Here is a 15,863-nt window from a genome sequence, read left to right as displayed (position 1 = left end):
CTCAGTCCCTCTTCAAACTTCCTTACCTTTTTCTCTTCATCAGGTGCTATATGTGGAGCAAAATGCGACAACTCGATAAACTGAACCGCGTACTGAGATACGGTCATTTTCCCCTGTACCAGGTGCATAAACTTTGCCGCCTCTGCTCTCCAAACTATCGAGGGAAAATATTGCTTGAAGAACAACTCCTTAAATCAATCCTAAGTCACTGGCACCAAAACCGAACTCTACTCCTCTATCAATCGCGCCAATCTCCACCAGCGCTTCGCCTCTCCTGTCGGTATAAATGCTGCAAATACCACCCTCTGTTCATCATCCATACAAGGAAGCACAGCCAACAGGTCATCTCCTCTAGTAAAGGATAGGGGTTTCATCCGTGTAAACTGCTCAATCATGCAGCTACGCTCCCCTGAGCTCCTGGCCATCTCAGCCATCACCTGCTGGGTGACGCTGCATCATACTGCATCTATATCACCACCACCCATGCTGGAAGGTCTTGGCCTGTCTCCCCCAGCACTTGTGCCACTGCTTCCTGAGTCCATCCTGAAAACAAAGAACATACTTTAAGAATCTTCTCTCCTGCACAGACCTAATCTATTTTATTCCACTCAAATCCCATATTCATAACTAACTACCTTCCCTGATCTTAATTTAGAATCTAGTTCTACAACCTAGGCACACGACCTGATGATAGTTTACTATGGATTTCCTAAAATCTTCACCCTAGGACAAACACATAAACCACCATGGAAAATCCCATACCCAGACTATAAAACAAACCTCAAATCATTTCCTATACTCTAGTATTGCTTCAGTTGCACTCTAAAGTCTACAAAACCTAGCAACCTAGGCTCTGATACCAAATTGTAACATCAACCTAAGTAGCGATATATTAAGTTAAACTGCACTGATAACTCTTGATGGAATAAAACATCAACCTAAGTAGCGAGAGGTTGAAGTCAAGCATCCACAACCATATCCATATACAATACAATACCAGAGTGCTAAATACTTCAAAAATATAATTACATAACTGAATTAGGGCTACAAAAAAATGCCCTCTTTCCCAAAATGCTCACCCTCTTAGTAGGGTAGCACTGTAGCCCCTCTACCTGCAAGCTTGATCTGCTCGCCTAGATGGATCACCTAAAAAATATCAATTAAATGGGATGAGGCGACGCTCAGGAAGAAGGAACGTGCTATTAATAGGGTGTAGCAAGTGAGTCATATACTTGGAAAATCTGATCTAAACAAGAAATACCATATATAACAAAACTAAGGAAACCTGTATACCTGTTATCATATAAAACATGCTTACGTAGCTTAACATGAACTGAATAGTCAAAATGTTCTATTCGTAATACGGATAATACTTATAAGTATAACTGTCGTCTGTAAATCTGTTCATAATATATATAAATAATAACTGTGAAAATTCCCCGGATGGATAACTGAAGTCATGAATTAACCCCTTATGACAAGGTTGTGCGACCGGAAGGCGGGACCTAACCTGGCTAGCTGACCAAGGTAAGTTAACTGAACTCTGACAGTCATATCGACCCCCTCAACCCATATCTGATGGGGAGCCTGTCCACAACATAGGCACGATCAACTTCCGAATACCACTTATTATCTGAATAGGGGTTGCACTCTGAACTGAATATAGCTATGATACCATACTCTGCTGTTGAATAAGGTCCATCAGGGTATGATACTACATATGTAACTGATATTTCTAAAAAAATACTATTTTTACCACGATTCTATTACATCTGAAATAACCATAACATCATATAAATTGCTAAGTAAACTGTAATAACTGAGTTTATGAGATATATGCGTATCTGTATAACTGAAATATCTGATTTACTGTATGAAGTGAATGTTATGATTTTGAAATAGGTATATCATAATATTATGAAATTACTGCCGAATACAAGTTTATGCACGTATGCTGAAAATCATGGTATTCTGAAAATTATGGAAACCTTATACTGAGCTAATACTAAGTCACGCCACACAATTAAATATCAACATTATCAGGCTCCGAAACTGCATAAATAATCTGAATAATAATTTTTTAAAAATACATAATTTATACTAAATCATAATAGGTTTGCCTAGCATAGAATATTTCCTTTACCTGATTCCTGCTAAAATTCCCTACTGTGACGGGTCATACACCCACAGGGCTCCTTACTCAACACCCTGAAAATCAAATATCTCAGAACAAAATATCACTATTTCCCTGCGTACTACATTTCTTACAACTGCAGGAAAGCCAAACTTTGACAAAAAAACCTTACCTTGAATCTGGGATGAAATTCAATTTCATCCCATCGACGATTCACTTCAGCAAACTTAGGGAGAACTTTCCCAAGATCTTTGTGGTGGCCTCAGATTGCCGATCTGGTGAACGATAGGACCAAAATCAAAGGAAAAGGGAAGAGGAACTGTAGAGAGAGAGAGAGAGAGAGAGAGAGAGAGAGAGAGAGTTCTGCTGAATTTCTACGTAAAAATCCTCATTTAACACTATTTCTACTGTGGTCGACGTGCCACGTCACCTCGTCGACGAGGTCAACAAGGCAACTAGTCGATGAAGGACGCCCTCGTCGACGAGCCCACAGTGCAACGCTCATGTTCGTCGATGAAGTCTGCTGCCTCCTTCTATTTCTATTTCCATTTCCCTCTCTCTTTGTTATTTAAATACCATTATTCTTTGGGTCATTACAATGATAGTTCCCAGCAACGTGTAAATATTCTCATCCATTTTCTGCCCTTTCATCACAGTTGGATTACTTTCCATACCATCAAGACTTCACCTTTGGACTTGTAATTATAGCTATTACAATCCAAAGTGCCAAGAGATATTAAACTCTTTCTCAACTCAGGTATATGTCGTACATTACACAATGTTCTTACAGCACCATCAAATATTTTTATCTTTACATTTCCTATGCCAACGATCTTGCAAGAAGCATCATTACCCATAAGAACTATTCTAGAATTTACTAACCTATAAGTGCTAAACCACTCCTTGTTTGGAGTCATGTGATAAGAACATGATGAGTCCAACATCCAAAAGTCCGTTAGATTATCCGACTCCGCTAAAACTGATAGAACATCACCATCCGCTAAATCCTCTTCTTGAACAACATTCACAGATTTAGAAAATCCCCTTATGCTTATTAACATTTCCCTTCTTCTAATCCAGACCCTTTGGTTTCATATGCCCCTTTTTACCGCATTTATAACACCATATTTCTTTTTTCTTCTTGGATTGACTTCAAGATTTTTCATTAGACCCATTTTAAAACTTTCCTTTGCTTTGCTTATTACGACTGTTTACCACAAGTCCTTCTCTTTCATCACATATTTTCAACCTTTGATGAAAATTTAACAAAGCACTTGTTACTTCTTCCAAATCAAGTGTTTCTTTTCCCCACGTAAGAGTATTCACAATATTTTCATAGGTATGAGTTGAGGGCAAAGAATTTAATAGCATCAAAGTCTTATCATCCTTATCAAAATTCACATCAACTTTGATAAGATCACTTATGATTGGATTAAATGCATTGATGTGTTGATCTAGACTAAATCCTTCTACCATCTTAAGCTAATATAAATGCTGCTTAAGAAAAAATTTGTTATTGAGGGATTTAGACATGTACCAACTTTCTAACTTTCACCAAATAGCTGCTGGAGAATCCTCCTTCATTACCCGATAGAGAATTTTGTCGACCAAACACAAGCGTATTGTCGATGCTGCCTTTGCTTTCAAATCTAACCATGTTGCCTCATCCATTCCTTCCGGTTGAGTATCAAGCAATACTCTATCCATTCCTTGTTGCACTAGAATATCCTTCACTCTCCTCTGCCATAAACCAAAGTTTTTGGTTCCATCAAATTTGACAATGTCAAATCTTGCAGAAGATGCTCTTGATGCCATAATCACCTAACTCTGATACCAATTTGTTGTGATATGGATTGTATAATGAAGATTCACAGTGGAATAAACAACAACAAGTGAATTTAAATAACACACACAACCAGAACAAGATCAACACAAAGATTTACGTGGTTCAACAAAGCCTACATCCATAGAAGCAAAAAGGCACACAAATTTTACTATACACAATACACTTCAATAATGATCACTCTCACTCTCAAAATATGCCCAGATGACATATATAGAGTTTCCTCAGAGGTTTCCCCCCGTTTTCCCAACCACACAACGTTCAAAAATTCAAAATTCAGAAAAACTATTGCAGCCTAGGCGTCTCTCGTTAATGAACACAAAGCCTCGTCGACGAGACCAAGAAAACCCTTCGTCAACGAATACAAGCCTCTCGCCGACGATACCATACGTCTAAAAATTTCCTACTCTCGATAATTATTCATTAACGAGCTTCAGAACCTTCGTCGATGAACCTCTACAGTTCCCTCATCGACAAGCATAGGCTCCTCATCAACGAGTCTTGCTGTGCTAGCCCCTTCATGCTTTTCCTCCTTCCTTCTTTTCTTATCAAAACAGAAGCATAAGAGCCGCAAATAACACATAATGATCGCCAGTTGGCTGATAGAAATAGGATTTTTTTTGCAAATTTCATGCTCTGTAACTAAGGAAAGAATTGCAAATCGCGATATCAATGGCAACTCCACTTCTACTAATATAAGGTCTATGTCATGAGGTCTCCCTTTCAGTGTCTCCTATGCCTTTAAGCCATCAACAATTGCAACAACTGCAGCAACTGCTTAAACAAAAAGAGCATTAGTATTCAGTTCCAACACTCATAAAAATAGTGGATATCATACATCTCTCTGCTTTCCTCCGTTTTAGTTCCACAGAGTCCATCTCAGCGTGTAGGAGTTGTCAAGGTTGGCATTGCTCAGGAGCTCCCTCACGAACAGCTATGGGAAATTAATAAAAATAATTACAATAAATTAATAAAACTCGAACCGTGATAAGTGGGTTTAAATAAATAAGAGAGGGGTAAAATTGGTATTTGAATAAGCTTTGTCGACGAAGCCAGAGTTCGTCGACGAAGGCCATGCATCTCTCATTGACGAAGTTCAGAGGCTCATCGACGAGGAGAAATCGAGGAGTTTCGGGACTGGTGATATCAGGATTCATCGACGAATCCTCCGTATCAGTGACGAGAGGACTATAGAGCCTCGTCGACGTGTACACCATCTTGTCGACGAGTTTGCCCGGGTCAAAGGGGCTATAAATAGAAATTTATTTACTTCTCAACTAAGAAAACTCAAATATCTCTCTCTCTAGAACTCTCCTTACACTTCCTCTCTCTAGATTTATTCGTTATTCATTGCTAGAATTTTGAATCTAAAGTTACCATGAGGATCGTGGAAGGATTCTCTACAAGTTCTATAGATTGGAATCCCGTTTCGGAGATTTTTGGGTTTTGACAAAAAATCGAGGTAAGGCTCGGTTTTCATTTATGATCCAGTAGTTTTGTAGTGAACTGTCTTGTGAGTATATTCTATAAAATGAATTTTAGGTTTTGGAACTCGATTCGCTATTTAGGGGCCTTGGAGTTCGGGATTTGTTATTCGGGGATAAAGGTAAGGGGAACTGTGCTTATATCAGTTATTTTTTAAATCGGACTTGTTAGAACTGTGGTTTACAGTCCTGTGTGTGTTTTGGTTACTCATTTTAGGGGGATCTAATGGGAAAAACTATGGGTTTTTCATAATTACAATTTTGGGAAAAAGGAGGCGAGGGGCCGTATCCTTGGTTTTGTTGAAAACCAAATATATATGTTGATTTATACTGTGTTATAGGGATGGTCATGCCTTGACCTGTTTAAACTGTATGTGTTTGGAAAACCGTGATTTTAGATTACCAAATGAGTGTGGTATGTTTGGTTATATGAGCATGCATATGTTGTATCTTGGTGAAATAGGAACGACGTTCCGAATTGTTCCAAGTTTGAAAATTTGGCTTTAGCCGAAGAGTGCGCAATACCACTGTTGACCTTATAGGTCACGCCCTATTTTGATTATGACAAATACTCATTATATATCTACTAGGTGTTTGAGATTATGTGCAGGAACCAAAACTGTCAAAATCATAATGCACATGCACATGGAGAAAATGAAGAACTGAAGACCAATATTATATCCAATGTTGTAATATATATATATATATATATATATATATATATATATATATTTCATTTGCAAATTTGGTCTATAATAATAATTAGGATATTTGGTTTGTAATAAGCACACACAACACATGCATGGTTTATTATGTAAGCTTAAACCAAATACAAACTAAAATTGACCATAAAAAGACCTTAGGGTTCGGTCGACCAACACTAAACTTTTTCGATGTCTTCAAAATAAAACATAAATGACCCTAAGACACACACATTTGTACCTATGTTTGATAGACACTCAATTAGGGTTTGTGTGATGCATAACAAGATCAAAATGCATACATTGTGCACTTTTGGTCAACCGAACCAGACAGTTCATTTTGCCCTGGTCAATCGAAACAGGCTTGGGTCAAACAATTGACCAAGGCCCTGGTCGACCAAACCAGGTAGTTCAAAAAGCCCCAGTCAACCGAAACCCCTTGGGGTCAAATGTTTAACCATCTGGTCGACCGAGACAAAAATGAACTCCAACTATCTGGTCGACCGAGGGTCCTCGGGAAAAATTCCAACGGTCTGGTCAACCAAACCAGCCAGTTCAAATTGGTCCGATTGATCGAACCTTGATAAAAATGGAAAATCGCCTTTGGAAAGGCACAAAACCTCCTAGTCGACCGAACCATATAAATCCTGGTCGAACGAAACCTTTCTGGTCGACCGAACCTCTCGGGTTGCCCAGATTTTTACCACAGTTAAACATTTTTTAAACAAGGTTAAAATATTTGAAACATCATTAAACTTTCTTAATAATACCCAATGGGTCCCCAACGATCATATTTCCTCCCATGTCTATATATATGAGATCATTTGTGAAAATTAGGTAGGGATTAGCTACTTTTATTATGGGAGAATTCTCTGAAAATTCAAAAGCCTATACTACTCATTTTTTAGCTTCATTCACTCATGCTTACCCTCTATTAGTGCCTACATCATCTGTAATGGAAAGATTTACTCTCCTTGTTCTATTTGATTGACACGATTTTCTTGAGAGCCAAACCTAAGGATTCTTAGGGGACTTTGTTGATAAGTCTATCCTAAGAAGACTTTGATAGATCTTCTAAGCTTGCACCTTTATTACAATATCTTGAGAAGATTGTATTTGTTTTTGGTTGCAAAATATTTTCAAATACTTTCAAATATCTAGTGTGCTTTATCTTGAAAAATATTTGAAGAAATATTTGGTTGTGTGATTGTGAACTTTGTTGCAATATTCTCTCTCACATATTACTTGCTGAATACAAATATTACACATCTTTTGCAAACCAAGCATATACTTCATTTGATACTTACATGCTTGAGATATCCCGCTGATTGAAATACTTGAGACCTGACATCTTTGTGTGAGCTTATTGGCTGAATATATTGTGAAACAAAGATTGTTTGTTTGACACTCTCACGTACGCATTACACTGATAGAAAATACCTTTGAGAGTTGAACTATCTAGACCACACTGAACTTACATATTGAATCATATTGTGGTGTATGTGATTGAACGTAACTGGGTATACATCTGCTTTATATGAAAGTATAATCACTATACCATTTGATTGTGATACAAATACTGTTGTATTTCTAGGAACAGGCCTGAAGAGGGAGACTAGCCCTGGAATAGTCTTAGATTGGCTTAGACCTGGTTAGAAAAGTTATGTGCATCATCCTGTTAAAGCGTGTAGGTTAAGGTCAACCCCGCTAATTGACCTGGTTAAGGTTAAGGTCAGCCCTGTGCTAATTGACCTGGTTGTAATCGATGTCGCTCCACCCTTAAGCGAGCTATTAGTGGAATCCTTGGGCTTGGGAGTTAGAGGCGGGGATGTAGGCACAGTTGGCCAAACCCCGATAACATATTGTGTGCCTTGTCTACACTTCTACACTTTATATTTATCGCACATGTATATTATGGTGTGAATGATGCGCATTATTGAAATTTCAGCATATTATATTTATTGGCGCATTTGGAACTACATAGAAAGACCCTAGGTTGTATTATACGACTATCTCATTTAACATAGGAGATAAAAGTTTAAAATTCCAATTCACCCCCCTCCCTCTTGGGAATACACCAATTCTAACAACCACTAGATTGGCCCGCTTTCGAGCCGAAGGATGTGTGAACACCATATCTGCTTTGGTTCAATGCTGATGCTATGCCAGGTTATTGGGGGCATCGACATTTGCTGAAGGGTGTGAAATATCACCAGACTATTGGCGTTTGCCGAAGAGTGTGAAATATCACCAGATTGCCGATTTTTACCGAAGGGTGTGAAATACCACCAGACAATCTGGCTTCGAGTCGAAGGGTGTGATGACACCAGATTGTATTGCTTATTTTATAAAAATATTGGAACTGATTTTGATTGTTTTAACTATCGAACTATGCATGCTAGGATGTCATGATAACACTCGAATGTCACACATCGATATAACTTGTGTTCTTCCTTACTGAGAGGTGTCTCACCCCTGCTGTATGTACATTTTTACAAGTCTTTCGAGTAACTGGAACTAGCGTCCTGGTGTAGGGAGCGTAGTGGCCGGTGTACTGCGGTTAACGCTTGGGTAAGTGGTAGGACTGTTTTGGCGAGTTGTCATTTTGAGAAGTATTTGGGCACCCGTTTGTACGTTTTTGGTAGAGTCTGTGTCTGTTCTGGTATAGACTCTGGTATGGTACTGCATATGTATATATAGAATGACATTTTTCCGCTTCATATATTCTGTTGTGTTTGGATGCTGTTTAGGGTGCTTGAGATTCTCATGAGATCAAACTCTCATTCTTTGTACTGTATCTGTGAATGATTTGTACGATACAGAGACATGTTAGGTTACATTTTCATCCATGATTCCTGTTTCTGGGTTCGAAGCGTGACAGAGGGGGAAGAAGGTGAAGGATTTGAGAGAAGCATAATTCGTCACATGCCAAAGTCGCTTGAATCGTCGGTGAGATTTGGGTGCCACACGTTAAACAATACTAAGTAAAGAGATTATTTTCGAAAATAATTTTTTTGAACAAAATTTTATTTAATATATTATTACAAATTAATAATAAATTGGAAAAAAAGTGTGAAGGAATTGCTGAAGTATTCGCTGCATGATTTGACTGCTGCGCGTCAATCAGCAGTCCTCCTATTTTAAAATATGTTGCAAGTTTTGTTTAAAAATTGAATCATTCCGAACGGAGAAATAAAGTTTCACCGCACTACTGTAATATAAAATATAATAAAAAAAAGGAAAAAACTACTGCCATTGTACCCAAAATTCCACACAGGAGAGAGAGTGAAAGAGAGAGAGAGAGAGAGAAATGGACAGAGGTCTCTGAATTCTTCTACATTATCCAATTTGCAGAGGCGGGCGGGGGTTCAGCGAGATCATTAATGGAAGGTCTGTTATCGAATTCAAAGGTGGAGCGGAGAGGAAAGAAGAGGGAGGAAGATGAAGAAGACGACGATGGTGGAATTTCTAGTGTGGGAATCAGAATAATAGAGAGATGGGGGGCGGTGAGTGGGGAGGTGAAGAGATTGGGATTGATAGCGGCGCCGTTGGTGGCGGTGAGTATGTCGCAGTACCTGACCCAAGTTTTTTCCATGATGATGGTTGGGCATCTCGGCGAGCTCGCCCTCTCCAGCACCGCCATTGCCCTCTCCCTCGCCAACGTCTCCGGCTTCAGCCTTCTCGTAATACTCTTCTCTTTTCTTACCAACCCATTTATTCTATAAATCAAACCGAATTTATTAGCATACGCCCTTTTTGCTTTCGTCAGATTGTGCAAATTTTGATTTTATAATCATTTAATTCAGTGAAGAAATTCAGTTTTTTTTCCCCCTTAAATCTGCTTTGCATTTACAGTTCGATGATGGAGAAATCAAATCACAGTAGGTCACATGTGGGTGCGATCTCACCAACTCATATATTGTTAGGAAAGAAAATTTCTGTAGACAGCATTAAACAGTTAGGAAAATTAAAAATTATAACATATAATATACATTTTATTTTCGTCGAGATTCATTAAATAAAGGGTCCTTTTTTTTTTAATTACTTTTTCAAATTCCAAATGAGGCCTAGTTGCATGAGAGGAATTGCATCTGTCACTTTAAAAAATCATTGAATTTAAAACAGTAGAGGGCCTGAGGAAGCAGGTAAAATATGTTTTTGAAATATATATATATATATATATATATATATATATGCTAACTCACTTGTGCTCACAGGTTTTCACTAGGTCTGTGTTTCAAATGCTCAAATCATTTAAATTGCCCCTTTCTTATCTCATTTTCAATCAGTGTTATATATAAATTATTACTCATTTGTTTTTTTATCTTTTAATATTGAACCACCCATCTACCTTAACATACGCATCTCATTAACTTTCATTTTTTGTACAAATTTCTTAGTTGCCTAATATTCTGAACCATTAAACATAGTTGGCCTTACAATCTTCTTATAAAACATTTTTTTTTTAATTTGAATGGTATTCTATGAACACAAGACACTTGATGCACTCCTCTATTTTAACCACGTTGTCTTAATTCTATCTACTACATCTTCAATTTCTCCTTCAACTTGCATAATAAATTTAAGATACCTAAATCTATCAATGCTATTATTCTTTTGCTTATCTAGTTTAATCTTCTCTTTATTACTACTTTTTATATTATTAAAATTACATTTCATATATTCTGTCTTATTCATAATTATCCTAAACCCTTTAGACTCTTACGTGACTCTCCAAAGTTCTAGCTTAATATCACTCCACTTCTACTATCATCAATCAACACGATACCATCTGCAATTAACATACACCAAGAGGTCTCATTTTGGAAATTCCTAATTAGTTCTTCAATTACTAAAGTAAATGTTAGGAATATACGATCAAATTCCGAAACCTGTGAGAAACAAATAGAGAAAGAATAACGCCAAAGAAAAATTCAATCACACGCACAAGACAATATTTACGTGGTTCGGCAATTTTGCCTACGTCCACGGAGTTGCAGGGATTTCAATATTATCAGGAAGAAATCACAGAGAGTGTGGCGATACAATTCTCTCGCTCTCGTTCTCTCTCGCGGATACAACCACCGAAACCCTAATCACCCGAAAGCACCCTTTTATATGTTGCGCCTAGGGTTCCGTTCCGAATGGGCTCCAAAAAATTTTCCCCGGGGGCAACGAGTACGGCTTGTACCGCTTAGTCCATGAGCGCTACGGCCCAAGCCTTCGCTCCATGGACTAAGCCTTAGGATAGAAATCTCTAATTAAATAGAGGTCGGGTCGTCATCCAAATCAAAACATAACTAGGCTCCACAAAAACCCAACAGTAAAAAGGTAAGGACTCAAAGTAGAACCTTGATGCATGAACACCTATTATGATTGGAAACTCTCTAAAATCTCCTCCTACAGTCTTAACACTTGTCACTATTCCTAAAATTAGTCACTACTCTATCATACATATCCTTAATGACATGTGTATATCTACTGCAAACTCCCTTCGTTTCTAATAGCTTGAAAGAATTAAATATATAATTTGATATCTCTATTCTGCCTAGCATGCTCACCACCAGCACCGAAACAATAAGCACCTAAACACAAAGCAAGTTGAGCTGCAGTTTTGAATAATAACCATTTTCTGCAAAACAAAAAATGAGGCTGATACATGGGGATGATACTTTTGAGAACCCAGTGTAGTTGCTTACAGCTTTCTTCCGAGTTTTGGCCAAGTAATCAAAAATCTTAAAAAAATTATGGGCACCATATGGCTGCTTCTGTACCGTGTGCGTGTGTACATCCACACATACATAAAGATGAGCCTGAGTTGGTTTTGATTTGTTCATTTTTGGATAGCTAATGGGTTTTGTTATTTGTGTGTGCTAAACAGTTGGGAATGGCTAGTGGATTGGAAACTCTATGTGGGCAGGCCTATGGAGCACATCAGTATCGAAAACTTGGGGTTCAAACCTCCACTGCTGTTTTCTCCCTCATCTTAGTCTGTTTTCCTCTCTCTCTCATATGGATTTACATGGGAAAATTGCTCATTTTTGTCGGTCAAGATCCTTTGATTTCACTTGAAGCCGGAAAATTCACAACATGGCTTGTTCCTGCACTCTTTGCTTATGCAGTTCTTCAACCACTTTTCCGATACTTCCAAACGCAGAGTTTTGTCACTCCCATGCTCATAAGCTCATGTCTCACTCTCGCTTTACATGTGCCTCTCTGCTGGGTCTTAGTATTTAAGTCTGGACTAGGGAAACTTGGAGCAGCCCTAGCATTAAGCATTTCAAATTGGCTGAATGTGATATTCCTCACCTTGTACATGAGCTACTCCCCAGCCTGTGCAAAAACGCGTGTCATGGTATCTACAGAGATTTTCCATGGGATTGGAGAGTTCTTTCGCTTTGCTATTCCTTCTGCTGTAATGATATGGTATTCTCTCTCAAACAACGTATGGTTCTCTTTTATCAATGTGTAGCTTTCAAGTGTTACTCCTAAGACACTTTATTTATTTATTAATCTTGATGAGTGCAGCCTTGAGTGGTGGTCATTTGAGCTGATCATCTTGTTTTCTGGGCTTTTACCAAATCCAGAGCTTGAAACCTCAGTACTATCTGTATGGTATGGCCCTTAGTGTTTTTCTATATTCAGATTTGTTAGCTCATATATAAATTAATGGCTGTTGTCTTTTGAATTTTCTTCTTCTTGAACCCAATCCAAATAAATAAGATCTATGTTTCGGAGGAAGATAATGACTTATCAATTATTGATTTATCTGAACAGTCTAACAACCATTACAACACTCTATGCAATACCATATGGGCTCAGTGCCGCTGTAAGGTTTGTCTAAATATGCATGTTCATAGATGCTCATTACTAATTTGCTTAAACATGCTTTTATTTTCTCTTTCTTGGTGAAGATTTATTCCTCATTTGTGTATTTGGAGCAGCACTAGAGTTTCAAATGAATTAGGGGCGGGGAACCCTCAAGCAGCTCGCGTGGCTGTTTATTCTGTGATGTTTCTTGCAATCATAGAGACAATTCTGGTTAGCTCAACCCTCTATGCAAGCCGGCATGTTTTTGGTTACACTTTCAGCAATGTGAGGGAAGTTGTGGACTATGTCACAGACATTGCCCCGCTGCTTTGTCTGTCTGTTGTACTGGACAGCTTACAAGGTGTCCTCTCAGGTTGGTTGTCCTTTCCCCCCACCCACCAAAAATCACGTGAATGTGCGATCTCTCCAAGATAAAACATTTGCTAAAGCTATTCAGCATTTCTTCAAAACAGGTATTGCTAGGGGATGTGGGTGGCAGCATATAGGTGCTTATGTCAATCTTGGGGCGTTTTATCTCTTCGGAATTCCATTTGCTGCCATACTGGGTTTCTGGGCACATTTAAGAGGAAAGGGCCTCTGGATTGGAATACAAGCTGGTGCTCTTCTGCAAACAATTATGCTCTGCACCATAACAAGTTGTACAGATTGGGAAACACAGGTTCTCCCCCCATTCTTTACTCTGTTTTCTTGTGTTTCCAAACTTTTAGTCTTGACCCAACTCCCATTTGCTTGCTTGATTGCTGTAAAGACAGGCAGAGGAATGAAAAAAATTTGATCTTATTATGAATAGTTTAATGCAGAATGATTCCATGATTGAAATGCTGTCTCTCTCCTCTTATTTTTATTGGCTACTGAATGAAGCACTCAATAAATGGACACAAAGTAGAGTCCCTGGGAAGGTTAATAAGGAATTACGTACATATCATTTTATACATTAATGGGTTCTTTATAAGATTTTGCTTAGTGTCACTGACCCCAAAATAGGACTCAAGGGCCGTGTGGCACTTGTGGAGAGTTCTAGTCCGACAAGTTAGCCAATAGTCGCACATTCACGCTTTCAAGCACGAGCACCAGATAAGTCTCAATATCCATGAAAAACTAGAAATGATAGGATGTCACACAAGCAAAGACATTTATATACGGAATAGTACTAAGCAATAAGATATATCACAATTCAAGACAACAAAATACCATAATGAAAAGGACTACTTATATCATTCACATCCAAGAGAATAACCCTACAAACGTTAACAAAGGCAATCAAAGATTCATTATACATCCCTGGAGAATACAATTAGAACAGTCTCTCTCTTCCCCATTTACCCCTTTATATTGTCACTCCCTAACACTTGGCCTTTTGGCCATTCCTTTACGCATACAGCACCATTTATATCTCTTTTCCCAAGAGCTACAAATGTAATAATGCAAATAACACTGTTTCTTCATTGGGTGTGTTGATATTTCAGGCAGCACTGGCAAGGGAGAGGATATTTGAAGGAAGATCTTCAGCATCCGATAGATTAGTGTGAATGAGTTGAGGCTACAATATGCTTTTTTTCTAGCATATTCTAAATATCGTCTCACTAGGCAATCCAACCCTTCTCAAAAGCTATTACTATCACTAGCATCCCAATTACGTAATTCTCTATCATATATTTCCAAATAATTATCAATTAAGGGGTTATTGGAGTGATTGGTTTATTCCTCGAGATCTTTTGGAGTTTTTTTTGTTTTCCACTTAAGGGTTGTTTAGTTCTTATTATTTGTTTTGTTGTTGGTAATTGGTTTAATGGTTTTGAATAAGTTGGTAAAGTCAGTTTTAAATTCTTGGTGCTTGATTTTGTTTTTGCCAAATCTTAAGGTTGGAACCACGGTATTCATTCGCCATAAGTGAGAGGTTTTCTAATAAAGATAAGAGGTATCGTCCTCCTTTTTTAAAAAAAAATACTGAAATGAGAAAATACTAAAAATTGTAAGTACTAATTGATTATCTTAAAATGCAACAAAATAAATAGTATTTGAATACCACCTTTATTATAAGTTTTCTGTTTAAATTTGTATTATTATCATTTGAATAATATTATTATATTTCAATAAGTAATTAATATATTATAATATAAAACAAAAGAACATTTAATTATTAAATTATGTTAGTATTTTTAATTAATAATTCACATTGATATTTATAATTAATATTTTTATATTTTCTAATTTAACAAACTAATTAATATTTATGTTAATTGAATTTTTTATTGACATTTTAATATCATCCGATTAATAAATTAATTACCACTTTAATTTTAATTATGTTCAATTGTGCTCGTTGAAATTTTAAATAATGTTAATAATAACACTAAATAATAAATAGAATTAATATTTCTGATGCATATTTTAGCCAGCGTTTCAATTATTCCCAATTAACAGCATTATGCAACTCTTCAGATGGAAAACATACATTTTATAAATCAACATATATATATATATATATATATATATATATATATATATATATATATATACTGAAATTTAAAAGAAGGCTTGGATCAATTTGGGTTAGTAGGTTAGTTCTAAATCGATTTTAGTGGGTTCGTTAAAGGTTTGATTTTAGACAAGTGGACTCTTAGACTCTAAAGCTAAATCTATAAAAGCATATCATGGAATTAGAATCTACTTGAGTAAATCTTTGAATCATTTAAAACTAGTCCTCCAATGTTGATTCTCACTTATTTTTATATCTACTAAAATTTGATGCTCACCATTGATTTCCTTTGCTTATAAATGAAAGAAATAAGAAAAATAGTAGAAATTAATTTTTTTGGATACTTGTAAATGAGATTTCTACCTCTATTTATATGATATTTGTCTCCTAA

General features: G+C 37.0%; 2 protein-coding genes across 5 annotated transcripts in view; one reads left to right on the top strand and one right to left on the bottom strand.

Moving 5' to 3' along the window:
* The window catches only part of LOC131153027 (uncharacterized), a 76,204-nt gene that overhangs the window by 35,858 nt on the left and 24,483 nt on the right, over nt 1-15,863 (bottom strand). Inside the window, exon 4 of one of the 3 annotated variants that reach the window (XR_009136141.1) lies at nt 12,887-13,733. The exons of the other annotated variants lie outside the window; for them this stretch is intronic. The gene's annotated coding sequence lies outside the window, so the exon portion shown is untranslated. Of the gene's footprint in view, nt 1-12,886; nt 13,734-15,863 lie in introns of those variants that run through there. 3 annotated transcript variants of the gene reach the window in all.
* LOC131153026 (protein DETOXIFICATION 12-like) lies at nt 9,417-14,694 on the top strand. Of its 2 annotated transcripts, XM_058105042.1 has the most exons (7): nt 9,417-9,845; nt 12,044-12,588; nt 12,691-12,777; nt 12,940-12,996; nt 13,107-13,345; nt 13,446-13,651; nt 14,460-14,694. In XM_058105042.1, exons 1-7 carry the CDS (start codon nt 9,546-9,548, stop codon nt 14,520-14,522), a joined length of 1,497 nt encoding a protein of 498 aa, XP_057961025.1. In that variant the 5' UTR covers nt 9,417-9,545; the 3' UTR covers nt 14,523-14,694. The 2 variants fall into 2 exon arrangements, with proteins under 2 accessions (XP_057961025.1, XP_057961024.1); XM_058105041.1 differs by lacking the exon at nt 14,460-14,694 and having other exon boundaries at nt 9,423-9,845; nt 13,446-13,809.

Source organism: Malania oleifera, chromosome 4 (assembly GCF_029873635.1).
Source record: "Malania oleifera isolate guangnan ecotype guangnan chromosome 4, ASM2987363v1, whole genome shotgun sequence".
NCBI classification, from domain to species: domain Eukaryota; kingdom Viridiplantae; phylum Streptophyta; class Magnoliopsida; order Santalales; family Ximeniaceae; genus Malania; species Malania oleifera.
This window is presented reverse-complemented; position numbering and strand designations above follow the sequence as displayed.